Source organism: Scomber scombrus, chromosome 14 (assembly GCF_963691925.1).
Source record: "Scomber scombrus chromosome 14, fScoSco1.1, whole genome shotgun sequence".
Lineage (NCBI taxonomy): Eukaryota > Metazoa > Chordata > Actinopteri > Scombriformes > Scombridae > Scomber > Scomber scombrus.
In genome coordinates this window covers 28,865,526-28,885,567 of record NC_084983.1, presented here as the reverse complement: position 1 = coordinate 28,885,567, position 20,042 = coordinate 28,865,526, and the positions used below count along the sequence as shown (strand labels likewise).

Below are 20,042 nucleotides of genomic sequence, written 5' to 3'. Positions count from 1 at the left end.
ATATATCCTAGTATATGTGATGGGAAGTGTCGGACATACAGTGAAATATTACGGCTGTCAGATGAAAACTTCTCCTGAGGGATGTGAAGTTTTCATCTGACTGCTTAAATGTATTGTTGGTTTATATACTGTTTAAATATATATTAAACCAGATATATATATTACCATCAGAGCAAATTAAGATATTTAACTGGTTATGTCTTCTAGTGCCTTACTAAGAAATTATATTTTGATACTGTTTACTCCTGCAGTCTCTTATTGGTCTGTTATAAGGAGCTGAATGTCATATTAATGGAAGGAAATATACTGTAAAATGATTGTTTTTCTTTATTCACATTTATTTAAAGTCACAATGAAATGTAATTATGAGGCTGTAAAAGTAAGAAAGCATCTTTAACGTGATGTCAGAGTGGGACGAATCACAGTGAGATCATTCAAAAGTGTTGAGTAATAAAAGTTATATATTCTTATTGTGGCCCTAAAGATTAACAACAAGGGGAACAGATTGTTTTTAATTTCACTGTGACTTTACTGTGTATTTTAATATGTAAATAAAATGTATTTGAAATGTATTTGTAAATGTAAACATTCATTCTGAAATATATTTTGAGAGTGAAAAAGGTGACAGTAATATTTTGGCGTCTCCTTATTGCGTCTGTGTTTTATATAATCAGCTTTAGGTACAACAGCTCTTTATATTCTACATTTAGGAAGTTTATACATTATTAGTTTTTGTAGACATTGTCAGGAAGGTGATAATTCTACTTTATGTTTATTACTGAGGTCATAGTGGATGATGGAGGTGTGTTAAGGTGCATTATATTAATCCAGCTAACTAGATTATACAGTTCAAAGGAGAACAACAGTTTGCACATCAGTGATATATAAATCTTGTGAAGTGGGAGGGTTAGGGTTAGGAGTCACTAAGCAGTCTCTTTAAGAACGCTGCTGTATACTGAACAGTGTCTTTGTGTCCTCTGACGTCTTGCAGCTCTCTGTTGTCCTTTGCGTCTGTCGGACTCACTAGACTGTGTGGTTTCTGCACCTGATTCAGATTCAGCTTTATTTATCCCCGAGGGGCAATTCAGTTTCTACAAGCCCGACCTCACATAAACAAACAGTAATCAACAACATTCGTTCCTACACAACAATATCAGAGGAGGCGATAAATGACCAGCGGGGAAATAAAGTACAATACTACACAATACTACAAAATACTACACACTACTATACTAATACTACACAATACTACACTAATGCAGCTGAATAAAGTGTTTGAGAATGTTGCACAAACGTGTTGCTCTGAGTAAAGTGAAAAGGTTTTTTGCACATAAAATATACATAAATAACATATAAATATATATATACACATATGGGTCAATGACATATAAGGATTTTTCAACAGGTACATTTAAAAATAATAAAAATGGGAATATCTATTGCAGTAGTTCAAACATTAAGAATGTTGAGTACACATAAATTCATATTGAAATAGTAAATTAGGTGTTTTATGTGTTTTTTCATCTCAATGAATTAGAACTGAATAAATCTATTCTGCATCCAGCAGCTTAAAGGCAGAGGGAATGAATGAACTGGGTAAGGTAGCAGGTCCATGAGTTTATCTGTCGACAGTCTCAAAAACCAGTTCACCGATGTTTTGCTTGGTTCTTAGCTCTCTTCTCTCTCTCACGTGCGAGCTGTCTCTCCACTATAGCGATCTAATTTTTATCGGTAAACCTACGATAGCAGGTTGGCTGGAAGGAAAAACGCGATATCTAGACAGTGTTGGTAGTTGTCAGCCACATCCCGAGCCACCGTTGCAGGCTTTTCCTTCTTCAACCTTGCACCTTCTCAAGCTTTACAGAGCTAATATGCATAAAGCACTGTTCACATTTCCATAGTCTACTTTATTGAGGACTCTCAGGTGTGTTTTCCTCATCGTTGCTCCTGCTGAATGAAACCAGGACGCAAGCAGCAAGGTTGACGGTTTGTTCACGAAAATCAGGGACCTCATTGGTTGAGAAGTTGAGCTCGTCCACGTGACGGCCGTGCCACCACCTGCATACTAGTATCTCATTACGCTGAGAAACTAGTGCGGAATAAAATGCCTGATCGTAGGACTCTTGCGGGGTTATGAGCGAAGAACTCCGACATGTTAGCTAAACATGAATCAATCTTTTTTATGAATTAAAGATCGTGTGGTTCCAGGACTTCTGAGCGGAAATCAGTTTCGTGGTTCACGGCGCCAAACTTGAATTACACGCCAAAAAGGAGGAGGTGTGCGGTGCTAAACCATAGATATATATATATAACATCTATGTGCTAAACGATCATTAGCATTGTCAGAGTTTAAGAAAGTGAGTCTAAGAAAACTAAAACGTTGATGTGGAAATAATCTCTTTATATAATTTGGTCGCAAGCAGATTGTAAAACATTTTTAAGTTGGTACCTGCCACTCAAAGATCCAAACAACAAGCTTCTTGCTGCCACTGAGAGCAACTCTGACTTTGGACCAAAGAAGAAACTAGTCCAGGAAAGGAAGAAGTGAGTATTAATTAAATGTTTGAAACTTCAGTCAATTTGATTAGTCTTATTATATTATTGAAAAGTTTAGTAGTAAGTAATTTTATGTTAACCAGTGTTGCAACTTATTTGAATTAAACTATTAATATTTCCTCTCTGAAAGTATGAAAACAACGCTACACATTCCCACTAGGAGAACTAGGAGTTTAATCCAATGTGGAAACATTACAATTAAATTACAACACAGAAAACAAGAGAGAGGTGTTTTTTGTATTTCACTGTTGTTGAGAGTTTTCCTGTAGTAGCATTGGACTACAATAGCTTCAATAAAGGTTTTTTGACACTTTATTAACAGTTTTATAGTTTACAAGTCCTGAAAAGCTTTGCCAACATTTGGAACAAACACGTTTTGCAATGTTCTTTTTTATGTGTTGGATAACTCATTGCAGTCTGGCTTATTGTTCTCACTTTTGTCTCTTTGTGTGTCAGAGATGTCTGTAAAGATTTCAGAGAGTGAATGGAAAACAACCCTGACCTCCATCCTGGAGCAGCTGGATGAGCAAGAATACAAAAAGATGCTGTTTTTTTACTGTTTTGACACAATCCCCAAACGTATGAAGACGAGCAAGTCCAGAGAGGAGATGCCTCAAATAATCATCCAGTTCTTAGGAGAAGACGAGTCCATCTCTGCAATGAAGGAAGCAATGCTGTTCATTCCAAGGATGGACCCTGCAGTCCAGAACAAGCTGCGTCCCTTTGTGAACAAACTGAGCATGAAACAGGAAGAAGAGACCAAAGGTGAGTTCACAGTTATTAGCTGTTAATGTGTGACCACTGTAGATGTCTGATATGAGCACAGAGGGTTTTATGGTTGGTGTCTGTGAAACAGCAGGTGGCAGCACAGACCAGGTTTCTGCAGCTTCAACAAGTTACATTTAAGACTTTAAGACCTTTTTAATATAAAAAAAATCACACTGTTTCAGCTTCTCAAATGTGATGAATCAATGATTGTCTCCATTATACATGACAGTAAACTGAAACGTTAGTTGTGAACAGCTGATAAAACAAAACACATTTTAAGATGTCTCTTTTGATCCTGGGAAATTAACAGTAATGCTTCACCATGTTCTGATATTTTAAGAAGATTTTAAAAAAGATGCTTCTTTTTTTTCAGTGGTGAAAATGGCTGTTAGTAGCAGTCTGACATCAACATCATGTCTTAACAGAAAACAGACAAACTCGTGACATACAAGTATAAAAGAAACCAACATGAGAAGCATCATTTCAACTTAATTTACAATTTGTGTTGATTTTGACATGAAACTGACCAATCTGTGTCTTAAACTTATTAAAATGTCTTTTTTCAGGGAAGAAGAGGAAACAAGAAAGTGATCAGAACTCAGCGGACAAGGAGCCAGAGACCGAAGCCAGTAGGTTTATACACAAACACATACACCAAAAGTTCAGTTGGTCACAGAAAACATCCTGTCCATCATGTGTTGCCATGGTAACAGTTTTAATTTTGTCTAGACAGATCATTAACAGCAGCAAAAGTAGACAAATACATCTCAAAAGTTGAGTAGGTCACAGAAAACAGAGAAATATCTCAGTAAATTCAGACATGTTACAAATAAACATGAGAAGAAAAACAAGACAGATCAGTAAGAGAATTCTTATAATATCAACAGTTAAATTCAAGCAACAAATTATTCAATTTGGTGTTCATCAAATTAAATGAGACCTTTTTAATATCACATAGAATTAAATTAAATGCTCCTTTCAGTCAAACTGTTCAATGACAGAAAACCAGTAGGGACAATTAGGCCTTCTATTATGTATTGAGAACATGAATTTATTCATATTTTGTCAGTACTGCCCAGCTGTTGCCATGGAGCTGTGTAAGTAAAGTGTTTGTTTAACTCCTCAAATTTCATTTTCAGAGTCTAAGAGGAACAAAGTTGAGAGCGACTCAGATTCTTTTAATGAGGAGCAAAATGTTGCAGCTGGTGAGTTAACACACACAACATAACAGATAAAGCAGTTATGAAAAGTTCTAGAAAATATCTGCAGCACCAGTCAAAAGTGTGGACACATTTTCTCATTCAGGAGAGTCCAGACTTTAAAATTCAATTCAAAATTACATGTTTGGCAAAAATACAATAACGGACCAAATGCAAACTAAAAAGTTTTTATGATGGGCACTTAAAAAAATACCATAAATCGTACTTACAAACAAGTATTTAAAATGGTAAAATGCTGTGTGCATGTGTCCTACCTGTAACATATGAATCAGGCGGGGAGCTCTGGTCCTCTGAAATGAGGCTAACGCCGAAGTAACTTAAAACTGCATTCTATCAAAAGGCCACCAGGGGGCGACCGTTTTGGTGTCAAAAGGACTTCCGTCTCTATACAAGTCAATGGAGAATTCACCAACTTCTCACTTGATTTCTAACCTCAGTAAACGTTTTCAAAATGTGTTTATGGTCTCAATCGCTAGTTTAAAGCCTTCTTCAATGCAGTATGATGTTCATTTGGGACATTTTGGCTTCCCTGACTTTATATGTGAGGATAAAGCAGGGTATGCATTAGGGCGTGGCTACGTGGTGATTGACAGGTTGATTGGTTCACAGGTTCAGGAGGGCGCCTCATGCTCCTCCTGATGCCCATATAAGTATAATCCATGTTTTTATTTTTCCCAGCATGCACCTGAAATATTCAAGATGGCGCTGCTCAGATCCGATACTATTGGCTTCCGAGCAGCAGTCCACAAACCAATGGGTGACATCACGGATGTTACGTCCATTTCTTATATACAGTCTATGATATGAATAAATACACTGCTCAAAATAATAAAGGCAACACTTAAATCACATATCAGATCTTGATAAACATATACATATATGTATTTTACCACATTGTTCCTCTAATAATGAATCAAATATCCACTTCTGGACTTGTCATGCTGCCTTCAGACAATGTTACAGAGTACTGAGAAATGTCTCAAATATCACAGTTTAATTATCTTTTAGAGAAACTGATGGTTATCTCTGTGTGTTTATGTGTAAAGTAGCAGTGTCGCTCTACATTTTAACCAATGTAAGCATGATGTTAGCCAGCTCAGATTTAGAGGTATACCAGTGCTCAATATGCTCAAACATGGAGGGAATAGGTACAGACTGTTGCTCCAGACAAAAGCTTTTTACAAATCTTACAGCTAATGGCTGAAGTGAGGATTTTTCTTTGAAACCTTTTTTTAAAGAAGTTGTTTCCATTATGCAAGCTACCTGGATAACTGTTTAATAATGATAGTTGGATTATTAAATAGCTTTTTCTCTGGTTATCTTCCAGGTCCACGGAGGGAAAACCTACAGAGGAATCTACCAGCAGGGGGCAGCGTTTCAGCAGAGGCGACGCTGCGGTCGGTTCGGACAGAGTTTATTGACAGAGTGTCTAAATCTAATTTAGATCAGCTTCTGGATAAACTTCTTCAGTGTGGTGTTATAAATGATGGTGAAATGGAGTCGATCAAAACAGGATCTCGAGCAGACAAAGCTCGAGATTTGATTGACACGGTGCGAGGAAAGGGAAATGAACCCAGCTCACACTTCATCGCTGTCCTCTGTGAGCTGGATCCAAACCTTTCCAGACTGCTCAACTTAACAGGTGATGAAGTAGACAGATACAGTATCTGGGACAGTAAAAGTAGGTCATAGAAAACAGAGAAATATGTATATTCTACACGTTAACTAAACATGAAAAGAAAAACAAGACAGATCAGTAAGATAATTCTTATAATATCAACAGTTAAACCCAAGCAACAAATTATTCAATTTGGTGTTCATCAAATTAAATGAGACCTTTTTAATATCACATAGAATTAAATTAAATGCTCCTTTCAGTCAAACTGGTCAATGACAGAAAACCAGTAGGGACAATTAGGCCTTCTATTATGTATTGAGAACATTAATTTATTCATATTTATAAGACATTTTGTCAGTAATGCCCAGCTGTTGATGTGGAACTGTGCAAGTAAAGTGTTTGTTTAACTCCTCAAATTTCATTTTCAGAGTTTAAGAAGAACAAAGTTGAGAGCGACTCAGGTTCTTTTAATGAGGAGCAAAATGTTGCAGCTGGTGAGTTAACACACACAACATAACAGATAAAGCAGTTATGAAAAGTTCTAGAAAATATCTGCAGCTCCAGTCAAAAGTGTGGACACATTTTCTCTTTCAGGACAATGGGAAGTCCTGTCCAGACTTTCGACTGGACGAGAAAAAAAATTAGATGCATTTTAGGATGAAAAGTTTTCAGTTGATGATTTATGAAGAGCACTTTATGAAATACCAGGGTTTTTCATGGCCCAAAATCAGAGGTGGGGGGGATGCGGGAGACAGAAACTAAACTTATATTACAGAGTTGAGTTTTGTAACTATGACAGGCTGTTCCTATCAACTAATGTTACTGAGTGAGTTTTAACGTCTTAACTTGGAAAAATGGTCCATGAAAAGTGAAGAGCACTTTCTGAAAGACCATAAATAGTACTTACAAACAAATATATAAAATGGTATATCTGCTGTGTGCATTTGTCCTACCTCAAATATGGTGCTGCTGTGAACACTTAACAATTTTCTCTATTTCTACATAAATATGACCTGAAATGTGTAAAATGTTTTTCATAATAGATAACTGAATACTTAGTGTGGTATCAGTGTTAGACAAATAATACTCGTATCGGTCTTGAGGTAAGCTGACTTTATGAATGTAAAAATCTCAAATAACTCAAGGAAGTGACTGATGTTTTTCTTCTTTTAAAGATGAACTGAAGAGGAGCAGACTGGACAAGGTAAGAGTGTTGAAATAAAATGACCATGCATGCCTGCTGGCTCTGTACCAGAGATAATTATCGTCTGAAATTCACTTGTCATAACAAACATTCATTTAATTTGCTTATTAATTGTCCTGAGATGTATCATGTATTCCTACTGTGATCAGATGGAAATTATGAACTGAAAAAGCAATCAAAAGTAGAATTCACAGCAGTAAAAAGATGTTTATCGTATTAGTTTCTGTGTTATTAGTAACTCAGAATTAACAAAATGTTTTTGTTGGGTTTTTTTTCCAGGAGAGAAACAACCAGCCATGGGTACGTTTTATAGTTTTCTTTCACTGCTCACAAGTTTTGACTTTATACTGATTCATGATCAGTATAGTACAGATCGGGGGGGGCCGTTCCTCCCAATCAAACCCTTCCAGGTCTCACTGTTGTTGCCAACATGAGCGTTAAAGTCTCCCAGTCGAACGAGGGAATCCCCAGAGGGAGCACTGCTGTTTGGACCATTTGCACAAACAACAGTCAGGATCCGTCCCCCCACCCGAAGACGAAGGGAGGCTACCCTCTCGTCTACCGGGGTAAATTCCAACATACAGGCACCAAGCCGGGGGGCAATAAGTATTGCCACCCCTGCCCGGTGCCTCTCACCAGTGGCAACTCCAGAGTGGAAGAGAGTCCAACCCCTCTCTAGAAGACTGGTTCCGGAGTCCGAGTGGGCCATGTTCCGTGCCTCCATTGTCAAGGCGGCTGACCGGTGCTGTGGCCCTAAGGTGGTCGGTGCCTGTCGTGGCGGCAATAACCGAACCCGCTGGTGGACACCGGCGGTGAGGGATGCCATCAAGTTGAAGAAGGAGTCCTATAGGACCTTTTTGGCCTGTGGGACTCCGGAGGCAGCAGGCAGGTACCGACAGGCCAAGCGGAGTGCAGCTGCAGCGGTCGCTGAGGCAAAAACCAGGACATGGGAGGAGTTCGGTGAGGCCATGGAGAACGACTTCCGGACAGCTTCGAAGAGGTTCTGGACCACCATCCGGCGTCTCAGGAGGGGGAAGCAACTGTAGGGGGATCACACTCCTCAGCCTCCCTGGTAAGGTCTATTTGGGGGTAGCCTACTGGAGAGGAAGGTCCGTTGGATAGTTGAATCTCGGATTCAAGAGGAGCAATGTGGTTTTCGTCCGGGTCATGGAACTGTGGACAAGCTCTACACCCTCTGCAGTAGGGCGTTGAGGGGTTCCGGTTTGGTGACCTGAGGATTGGGTCACTGCTTTTTGCGGATGATGTGGTCCTGTTGGCTTCATCAGACCGTGACCTCCAACTCTCACTGGATCGGTTCGCCGCCAAGTGCTGGGCTCTCCCTTAGAGATAGGGTGAGAAGCTCGGTCATCCAGGAGGAGCTCGGAGTAGACCTGCTGCTCCTCCGCGTTGAGAGGAGCCAGATGAGGTGGCTCGGGCATCTAGTAAGGATGCCTCCCGGACGCCTCCCTGGTGAGGTGTTCAGGGCACGTCCCACCGGTATGAGACCCCGGGGAAGACCCAGGACACACTGGAGATACTATGTCTCTCGGCTGGACTGGAAAACACTTCGGGATCCCCCGGGAAGAGCTGGACGAAGTGGCTGGAGAAAAGGAAGTCTGGGCTTCCCTGCTTAGGCTGCTGCCCCCGCGACCCGACCCCGGATAAGCGGCAGAAGATGGATGGATGGATGGACTGATTCATGTGTTTGTATTCATGTTGCTGACATGGAGATATTTTTTTTCTCTTTTTGTGTCCAGAGAAAAACCATCAGGGTTCTGAAGTCTAGTGGCCAACTTCATGATTCAGAAGCCATCGTTGGGAAAGTTATGCAGAAATCCGGGCTGCGCAGATCTAAAACCAAGGATGGCAATGGGACAGTTTTCTTCTATGTGTCAATCGCTGATGACACAGACTGTATTAAACTTATGGTTTATGGGAAACCCCACTTTCAAGATATCAATGAAGAGTGCTCCTACTTGTTCCGAAAGCTAATAACCGATGAAAAGGGCGTGAAGGTTAACAAACACAGCAAAGTGTCGGAGACGAGTGCTGTCAAAGTCCCAGAGGAGCTAGAGATGGAAGCACGGGAACTCATTTGTGTCCAGAGTCAAGTTTACTCGATCACAGAAGTCAAAACACTTGCTGAGAAGTATGGAGTGACTGTTGAAGGAACTGTAACAGAGGTGAGTCTACAGATACTTAAAGGATTAGTCTAGTGGGGGTTTTTTTCCTACATTTTTATTCTTGTCAACAAATCTCATGTTTGGATCCAAACCAACTATGAACTGATCTACTAACAAGTATTATGTGTGTATCAAAGCCTGATATATCTTATTCCTCCGTTGTTGTTCAGAAACTATGAAAAACACATCAGTGAGTCACACTGCTGCACTGGGTGACATGTTCCTTCATTATGAAGAGTTTGGTCATGTTGGTTTGTAGAGAAACGGAAACAAAGGCTAATAACAGTCTTATAATGTAATTCCTACATCGTAGTTAGGTAACAATAATTATACGTTTTAAGATCACAATAAATCAATCTTTCAGTTTTATTATAATTTTATTTTATTCCAGTATTGATTTCTATATTTAGAATAGTCACCCAATCAACTGATGTCTTTCAGCACTGAATTAATCACCTTCATGGAAAGGTTAGGTGGTATCCCAACAAACATCAGATGGATGATGTGTCGTCTGAAGTCTTACCCTTTAGTTTTCAAGTTTTAATAAAAAATGTGAAGAACAGATGGTACACACCATCATTAGGTAAAAAATGTCATGATTTCTGTTCTGAAGAGAGAAACTCTCATCATTGTTACCAAACAAGAAAAATGTGTTTAAAACAGTATTTTGGGGCTTTTTCCAACCTTGTTTCTGCTGTTGTTTTTTTCAGATTTATCCTGTTGTAGAAACGGAGGTGACGGCCCAACAGAGGATGACAAAGAAGCAAGAATTCCTCCTACAGGAAGACAAAGAGTCCATCAGCATCTGCATGTGGGGAGAAGACACTGAGCAGATCAAAGACATATCAGTTGGAGACGTCGTCAAGGTGACCAACGTGAAGACCAGTCACTACCATAGTACTGTGTCCCTGAACTCGACTGGATTCACCAGAATTCTTCCGGTAGCTGCTCTAAGAGATCTTTCTGCTGAACTGATGTTTTTGTAACATACTTGGTTTTCTTTCAGTACTGGTCTAGTTTTCAGTGGAATTAGAAGCTTCTGGACATATTACTATATATCCCTGTAGAGTCCATCAGCTGTTAGCTACTACATGATTATTAATGTATTTCTCAGCCTGTCCTGATCTTTAACTATAAACATTGTGTCTCTGCAGATTGAAAGGGCTCCTGTCCAGAAAGCCAGAATTGAGATTCAGGCGATCCAAAGTACCGACCCCACGCAGACGTTCCTGGAGGCGGTGTACAACGGGCTGATCGACACATTTGTCGTGTCCACTCAACTTCTGGCGAGCGAGTTTAAGTTAAGACTGGACGGTGATTTAAAAAAAAATCTTCTTAAAAAAATGCCATTCTCAGCAGATGTAGAAATACAAGGGAGAAAAATTCATACATTTTTTTTCATCACATAAATGCAAAACACTGATTCTTGAGAATTTGGATAAAACAGGTTTTAATTTTGAAAATTAAAAAAAAAAGAAAGAAAAGAAATGTATACTTATTATTATACTTAATAATATATTAAGTTAATTAATTATTATTAATTAATAATATTAATATTTCAGTGCAACCTCCTGACTTTGTAATTTTTTCATAAAATGTGTTTTTCCTGTCATCACTTGTGTTTTGTCAACACAGTCAGACACAATACAAAGCTTATCATTCCTATACAGACCCTTTCCAAAAAATTAGAATATCATGGAAAAGTTGTTTAATTTCCATAATTCCATTCAAAAAGTTAAACTTTCATAGATTATAGATTCAGGGCCCACAATTTAAACGATTTCAAGTATTTATTTGTTTATTTTTACATAATTTGGGCTTCCAGCTCATAAAACCCACGAAAACAGGAATTCAAAAAATTAGAATACTGTGAAGAAATAAGCCCAAATTTTGCATGGCATGAATGTTTTAAACTGAGTGTCACACACTAATAATCTACTAACTCAAAGCTCCTGCACAGGTTTCCCCAGGTGTCATTAAATTGCTTCAGTTTTGTTCAATTGTCTCAGTTCGGTTCAATATGGGGAAGACTGCAGACATGACAACATCATCATTGATACCCTTCATAGGATGGGTAAGCCACAAAAGTTCATAGCTAAGGAGGCTGGCTGTTCACAGAGTGCTGTGTCCAAGCATATCAATGGAAAGTCTAGTGGAAGGGCAAAATGTGGCAGGAGAAGATGCACCAGCAAAATAGATGACCGTGGGCTTCAGCGGATTATCAAACAGAGAAGATTCAATAATCTGGCAGAGATCCAGAAAGAGTGGAATGAGGCGGGAGTCACAGCTTCAAAAACCACCACATTCAGACGCATCTGGGAGATGGGCTACAACTGTCGGGTTCCTCGGGTCAAGCCACTTCTGAACCTGAGGCAACGTAGGAAGCGTCTCAACTGGGCCAAGGAGAAGAAGGACTGGACTGTTGGCCAGTGGTCCAAGGTCCTCTTTTCCGATGAAAGTAAAGTGTGCCTTTCATTCGGGAATCAAGGTCCAAGGGTTTGGAGGAAGACGGGTGAGGAACAGAACCCAAGCTGCTTGAGGTCCAGTGTGAAGTATCCACAGTCAGTTATGATTTGGGGTGCAATGTCCGGTGCAGGTGTTGGTAAACTCTGCTTTCTTAAATCCAAGGTCACCGCAACAGTCTACCAGAATGTTTTAGAGGACTTTATGATTCCTTCTACTGAGGATCTGTATGGAGATGCAGATTTCATCTTCCAGCAGGACCTGGCCCCTGCCCATACCGCCAGAAGCACCAAAACCTGGTTTGATGCCCATGCCATCACAGTGCTTGACTGGCCAGCCAAATGGCCGGACCTAAACCCATTGAGAATCTGTGGGGTATTCTCAAGAGGAAAATGAGGGTCACCAGACCCAACAACAAAGAAGAGCTGACAGCAAGCATCAAGGAAATCTGGGCTTCCATAACTCCCAGGCAATGCCACAGGCTGATTGCCTCAATGCCACATCGCATCGAGTCAGTGATTAAGGCAAAGGGATTCCCAACCAAGTATTGACGATTGACATATCGTTTTGATCCTAATTTCTTTCTCTTTTTTTTCTGCAAAAACTGAGAAGTAAATAGTGATTTCTTCACAGTATTCACATTTTTTGAATTCCTGTTTTCGTGGGTTTTATGAGCTGGAAGCCCAAATTATGTAAAAATAAACAAATAAATACTTGAAATCGTTTAAATTGTGGGCCCTGAATCTATAATCTATGAAAGTTTAACTTTTTGAATGGAATTGTGGAACTTAAACAACTTTTCCATGATATTCTAATTTTTCGGAAAGGATCTGTATATTTGGTCTGATATCGATTTACAGCATTTAAACCACTGTGTATTCACCTTAAGTACACAAATATGTTGTTAAATGTTGAATATTCCCTTTTATTCATTTTTTAATGCTGTTTCATGTGTGCTCTTTGAAAACTCTTATATCATGCAAGTCTTTTCATTTGCCTTTAATATGAAATATAACAGTTTTGAACATAAATGAACACATTCTTTCATTTAAAGAAGTGGCAGTGGTGACAGATCAGATCGGATCGGTAACTCGTATTAAACCTAATAATCCCCGTGGTCAGACAGAAAACCTGACAGTGTTGACAAAAACACTTTTTTAGATGACATGCATGAGTTCTATACAGGAGCCATCTTGTTTTCCTCTGTTGTTAGCTACCTCTGACTTCCTCATAAAATGGTTAAATGTATTTCATAATTTAGAAGTATTCTCCATATACAAAAGAGACAGTGTTGACGCATCATGGTTGTGACACCAGCAACATCAATAAATATGTAAAAATTATTGAAAAAATAAACTTACAGGAGCTTGTTCGACCTTATTTCGTTGATCCGATGTGTAGAATGGAAAGCGGGTCCTCAGCAATATAACTGACCATGTAGTTGTTTGATTTTATTACTGATTTATAAATATCTGACAGTGTTGACAAAAACTTGGGACACATTTTTGACAACCACAAAATTTGTAATTTTTTGTGGGTACTGGCCTTGCATATAATCAAGTAATTTATAAAATGATAAACAAACATGAAAAAAAGTTACATTTGTGCAAAACATCCTCAGATGATCAACCCTGATTATGAAAATAAGAAAATGTGATTAATGTTCAAAGAAATTGGCACTATTCTTAGTGGGAACTGTTTTTGCCGAAGTCTCAAGAATCCGTGATACATTTGTTCTTGATCTTTCATGAGTTGCTCTTTGAATGGCAATACATTTTGTTACTGTGAAAGTAATTCTGGGACTGTGACTTTTTTGTACTTCATGTAAATCTTAAATTTAATTCAAAATGGTTCTTTAAAAGGTCTTAAAAGTCTTAAATTTAACTTGTTCAAACCTGCAGAAACCCTGGATTTATTGTCTTCATATGTCCATGATCAGAAGGATGTAACTTGTTGAGGTTTTGTTTTGTTTCAATTTGTTAAACATTAACTGAGAATTGTTATAATCATTCTGTAGATTGTAAAGTTGTTTTACAGCTCTATAAGTGAACAGTTTAATCTGACTAAAATGTCTATGCAATATTTCCACATTAAACTCAAATCACAACACAGAAAAAGTGCAGTGGTGTTTTGTATGTCAGTGTTGACCAGCAGAGACAGCAGAGATCTGCCAAAACTAAACTAAACATAGAGATCTTTCCTCAAGTCAAGTTGAGCGTCACTGTCCACAGTGTGTGCAGGCAGGACTAACGTGTATCAAGGGTGTACAAGTAGAACGGGTCATCCACAAGCTACAGGGTTGGCAATATCCTTGAGTAACACTGAACCCCAAGTTGCTCCTGAATGCCCGGTCAGCACCTTGCTCTACGCTGTACAAGTATGTGTCTGATGAGGTACAAAAGTGCCTTGAAGTGCAGTCCAAAGAAGAGACTCAACATTTTGGATTTAGGTGAGTTCATATCTACAGTCAAAGAAGTAATGGATCTGATACTGAGGAGGGACTGTCACTCTACAGTCCTGCTGCGCCCCTCTGTGGACAAACTGAACAAACACCAGAGAAGACCAGAAAACAACAGTGACAAATACACCTACTGATGTCTGTTTCTTCTTTAAACGAACCACAGAAGAGCAGCCAACCTGACGCACATAGAGGTCTTATGTCTAAGACCTCTATGTACTGAGCAGCATATGAACTGAAGTTAGCATGCTAACCAGCTAGCTTTGGCATGAACTATCTACTATCACTAGTCCAGTCTGCCCTCAGTCCAACATCTCTAACATAACTCTAACAGCTATAGCTTTTTTTAATGTTCAATAAATAGATGGATAGATAGAGTACTTATAACTCTATCTATTATATATTATTTGCTGAGTCTACTCTGATCACTTTATAAAATGTGATTTATTGCTAAATTAAATAAACAACCAAGCCATGTCTAAAGTTGTAACATTTATTCCACTTTATAAACTACAATTTATCAATTATTTGGACATTTAAGCAACTTCATAATATACAGCTGTTTAAATGTTAAAGTGTCAGTGATAATCCTTTACTATACATATATAATTAAATTAAATCTAAAAAGGAGCCATTATGCATTTAAGTACTTTTAGTTTTGGAGGTAAGTTCATCTTTATGTTACTGTAACAGTCACAGGAGGATATTATATTGAATTTTCTTTAAAATAGTATCCACGTTTGATGTGAGTGTCATGTTATTTAACATGTTAGCTGAAGAATCAATTTATTTATTTTATTTTGTGTGAGTTTTTTTTTATTTTTATGTCTCTGTGACATCAAACGTTATTAGTTAACTGGCTCTACTTATTTACTATTAATTAAAGGAGAGGTTTTATATTCTGTGACTATTGATTCTTGTTCATACTTGACTGTTTTATCTGTTGGAGAGCTCTGACCCTCAGTGAGTAACCCCGTAACCATGACTACTAACACTATAGTAACCTGTGTGTTTGTAGTTATAATAAATGTGTTTATTAAGAGTTAATCCTGAACACTAACACTGGACTATCTTTACAGTGTGTTGCTGCTTTTACTGAAATAAAAGATGTGAATATTTCTTCCATCTCTGACAGAAACTGAAGCGTTAACTCCTCTGACAGCACGAGACAACAAACCGTCATTGTGTTTGAAAGTGAAAGTAACTGGTCGGCCAAACCATTGTTCACAGGGGGGGGGGGGGGGGGGGGGGGGGGGTTATAAGGTTTTGTTTGTTATAAGGTGTTTTAAGGATTACCAGTATTTAGAAAAGTAAAATATTGATGGTGTTGTGTTTATTTGATTTTAATATAGATAAATAGACTGGTAAGCATGTTGTAGAAACATTATTTAAGTTGGTATCTGCCATAAAATAACTTCTTCCCGCCACTGAGAGCAACTGCAACAAGTACTGTCCTTTGAAACAAGTCTCAGGTGTTTTTCAAATCTTGTAATTAATGTAATGACGTTACACACTCCATACAGTAGGTGGCGTCACGCACCTTTAAGTCTTTCAGCTGTGTGTTTTTCTTCCAGGTCGGTGAGGCTAAGACCCGCCCTACTCTCTGATTGGTTAGGACTCGTTGGGTTAGTTAGGGTCAATGCAAAACAGACTAGGGCGGGAAAACGGCGCCATCAAAGGGAAAAAAAGTACCGCATCCAACAAAAAGTGCGCCAAGCTTGAACTTCACAGGACAAGGAGGAGGTGTGCGTTTTGGAACGGATCATTATCATTTTCAAAGTTAGAAAACTAAAACATTGACGTGGAAATAATCTCTTTATATAAATATTTAGCATATAATTTGGTCGGAAGCAGGTTGTAAAACATTTTTAAATAGGTATCTGCCACTCAAAGGTCAAAACAACAAGCTTCTTGCTGCTACTGATAGCACCTCCTAACTGTGGACCAAAGAAGAAACTAGTCCGGAAAAGGAAGAAGTGAGTATTAATATTCCTAACACATTATTTATTCCTTTTAAAAAACAAACAAAAAACAACTTATGCAAGGTAAGCTCCATAATCACATAATTACAAACTAACACTAAGGTTGGAACAAAGGAAAGATGAAGAGTCTGAAAGATGAGCTCTTCCTGTTTATGTTTAACACTGAAATGATAATAACTAATAACTAATACCTGTTTTACCGGATTAATGAGTCCTGTACAGCAACTGAAATTTAGGTGTGGATCATTGTTTGTGTGGTGTTATCTGCAGAGGGCTGTTGGCCCCAAAGAGGGCTGTCAGCTGTTTATCAATCATTAATTTTTATCTGTATGTTTAACTATGTTTATTGTACCCATCAATCAATCAATCAATCAATCTTTATTTGTATAGCGCCAAATCACAACAAAGTTATCTCAAGGCACTTTACACATAAAGCAGGTTCTAAACCGAACTCTTCAGGTTTGATTTTAAAGAGACCCAACATTCCCACATGAGCAAGCATTTAGCGACAATGGCAAGAAAAAACTCCCTTTTAACAGGAAGAAACCTCAGGCAGAACCAGGCTCAAAGTGGGCGGCCATCTGCCTCGACCGGTTGGGGTAGAGGGGAGAGAGAGCAAGAATAGGAGAGAGAGAGAAGCACATAGAAAATAAACATTGAAGCTAGAAGGTCCGGGACTGGAATCTGTCATCCGGACGTCTACAGGCCCAGATTACCTGTGAGACGAGAAAGCACAGACAACTCCGGGGAAGAAGTGTAGGTTACTGAATGCATTAATAGTACATGAATGTTAATGGATATAGATGGATAGAGAGAGAGAGAGAGGAGGAGAGAGGAGCTCAGTGCATCATGGGAGTCCCCCGGCAGTCTAAGCCTATAGCAGCATAAACTAGGAGCTGGCTAACTATAAGCTCTATCAAAAAGGAAAGTTTTAAGCCTACTCTTAAAAGTAGAGAGGGTGTCTGCCCTCCGGACCGAATCTGGGAGATCATTTTAGCTGGACTGTTGGATTATTACATCCTCAGGGATAGTTATACAAAAACATCACAACTTAAATTTGAGGTTGTTTACATTGATTCACGTTTTTAATCTCATGTTAAGTAGTATTTAACATTTTTTAAACTTCAGTCAATTTGATTAGCATTATTATATTATTGAAAAGTTTATTCATTTTATGTTAACCAGAGTTGCAATTTATTTGAATTAAATAATGAATATTTCCTCTCTGAAAGTATGAAAACAATGCTGCACATTTCCAGGTAGGATCTTATTTTGTTGTGATTTTGCAGCTCTATCATTGAACTGGGAGTTTAATCCAACTAAAATATCTACGTAATGTGGAAACATTACAATTAAATTACAACACAGAAAACAAGAGAGAGGTGTTTTTGTATTTCACTGTTGTTGAGAGTTTTCCTGTAGTAGCATTGGACTACAATAGCTTCAATAAAGGTTTATTAACACCTTATTAACAGTTATCGTGGTTTACAAGTCCTGAAAAGCTTTGCCAACATTTGGAACAAACACGTTTTGCAATGTTCTTTTTTATGTGTTGGATAACTCATTGCAGTCTGGCTTATGCTTCTCACTTTTGTCTCTTTGTGTGTCAGACATGTCTGTAAAGATTTCAGAGAGTAAATGGAAAACAACCCTGACCTCCATCCTGGAGCAGCTGGATGAGCAAGAATACAAGAAGATGCTGTTTTGTTACTGTTTTGACAAAATCCCCAAACGTATGAAGACGAGCAAGTTCAGAGAGGAGATGCCTCAAATAATCATCCAGTGCTTAGGAGTAGATGGGTCCATCTCTGCAATCAAAGAAGCAATGGAGCAAATACCGAGGATGGACTCTGCAGTCCAGGACAAGCTGCGTCCCTTTGTGAACAAACTGAGCATCAAACAGAAAGAAGAGACCAAAGGTGAGTTCACAGTTATTAGCTGTTAATGTGAGACCACTGTAGATGTCTGATATGAGCACAGAGGGTTTTATGGTTGGTGCATTGTCTGTGAAAATGCCCCAAAAATGTTTTCAGCTTGTCAAATGTGATGATTTAATGATTTTCTCCATTATACATGACAGTAAACTGAAACGTTAGTTGTGAACAGCTGATGAAACAAAACACATTTTAAGATGTCTCTTTTGATCCTGGGAAATTGTAACAGTATAGAAATTAACAGTAATGTTTCACCATGTTCTGATATTTTAAAGACAAAAAGATTCAATATAATTTTTTAATGGTGAAAATGGCTGTTAGTAACAGTCTGACATGTCTCCACAGAAAACAAACAAACACATGACATACAAGTATAAAGAAACCAACATGAGAAGCATCATTTTAACTTAATTAATCAGAAAACAAACAGCTTGTGTTGATTTTAACATGAAACTGACCAATCTGTGTCTTAAACTTATTAAAATGTCATTTTCAGGGAAGAAGAGGAAACATGAAAGTGATCAGAACTCAGCGGACAAGGAGCCAGAGACCGAAGCCAGTAGGTTTATACACAAACACATACACCAAAAGTTCAGTTGGTCACAGAAAACAGAGAAATATCTCAGTCAATTCTACATGTTATGAATAAACATGAGAAGAAAAACAAGACAGAAAAGAAGGGAATTCTAATAATATCAAAAATCCAAGCAACATTTAATTTTTAATATAAAAATATCATAAATTTAAATGTAATGCCCTTTTCAGTCAAACTGGTCAATTAGGCCTTTTATTTATTGAGAACATACATTTATTTACATTTACTGTAAAAACCTGTGTATAAGTCGGAGTCTATTTTGGGGGGTGACAACGCTTTTTTATTACAGACTAGTTTATTTGAATGCACCAGTAGTTATTCATTTATAAAAAAAATATATTTATATTCAAAAACTTTTTCAATTTACTTTTATTAGAAACACAATTAAAACACAAATATTCCACCTGAACCAGTGAGTCAGGTTAATGGTTTAATAGTCCGGTAATGATTTAACTGAACTGGACCGCTATATTAACTCAGACCGGGTTTGTGTTAGGCTGATCAACACACTGAATGTGCCTGGTTTTTTATTTTATTTTTCTGAACAACATACAGCAAAGTGTGTGTTTAACTTTTCAAATTTCATTTTCAGAGTTTAAGAAGAACAAAGTTGTGAGTGACTCAGTTTCTTCTGATGAGGAGCAAAATGTTGCAGCTGGTGAGTTAACACACACATTACAGATAAAACAGTGATGAAAAGTTCTACAAAATATTTACAACACCAGTCAAAAGTGTGGACACATTTTCTCATCCAGGAAAATGGGAAGTCCTGTCCAGACTTCTGACTAGGAAAAAAAATTACATCTTTGGCAAAAATACCATAATGGACTTAATGTAAGCTGATACATTTTAGTTGCATCAGTTTTTACTTTATGAAATAGCAGGGTTTTTCCTGGGGGGGGACAATAAGGCCTTTTATTATTTATTATAAGAACATGAATTTCTTTACATTTATAACATATGACATCTTGTCCGTAATTCCCAGGTGTCAATGTCAAACTGTGCAAGTAAAACGTGTTTAACTCTTCAAATTTCATTTTCGGGATTTAAGAAGAACAAAG

General features: G+C 38.0%; 3 protein-coding genes across 3 annotated transcripts in view; all 3 read left to right on the top strand.

Moving 5' to 3' along the window:
- The first annotated feature begins 2,464 nt into the window (after positions 1-2,464).
- LOC133994114 (uncharacterized) overlaps positions 2,465-20,042 on the top strand; it is a 33,007-nt gene continuing 15,429 nt past the window's right edge. Inside the window, exon 1 of the mRNA XM_062433318.1 lies at positions 2,465-2,513. The gene's annotated coding sequence lies outside the window, so the exon portion shown is untranslated. The remainder of the gene's footprint in view (positions 2,514-20,042) is intronic.
- On the top strand, positions 3,082-19,700 carry LOC133994117 (uncharacterized). The gene is made up of 4 exons (XM_062433322.1): positions 3,082-3,321; positions 18,084-18,371; positions 18,883-18,945; positions 19,574-19,700. The coding sequence occupies exons 1-4, from the start codon at positions 3,099-3,101 to the stop codon at positions 19,672-19,674; spliced, it is 675 nt and encodes a 224-aa protein (XP_062289306.1). The 5' UTR covers positions 3,082-3,098; the 3' UTR covers positions 19,675-19,700.
- Positions 3,706-10,958, top strand: LOC133994300 (uncharacterized). Its single transcript, XM_062433548.1, has 10 exons — positions 3,706-3,715; positions 3,891-3,953; positions 4,464-4,529; positions 5,872-6,186; positions 6,591-6,656; positions 7,646-7,666; positions 8,006-8,127; positions 9,124-9,549; positions 10,260-10,490; positions 10,704-10,958. The coding sequence occupies exons 1-10, from the start codon at positions 3,706-3,708 to the stop codon at positions 10,956-10,958; spliced, it is 1,575 nt and encodes a 524-aa protein (XP_062289532.1).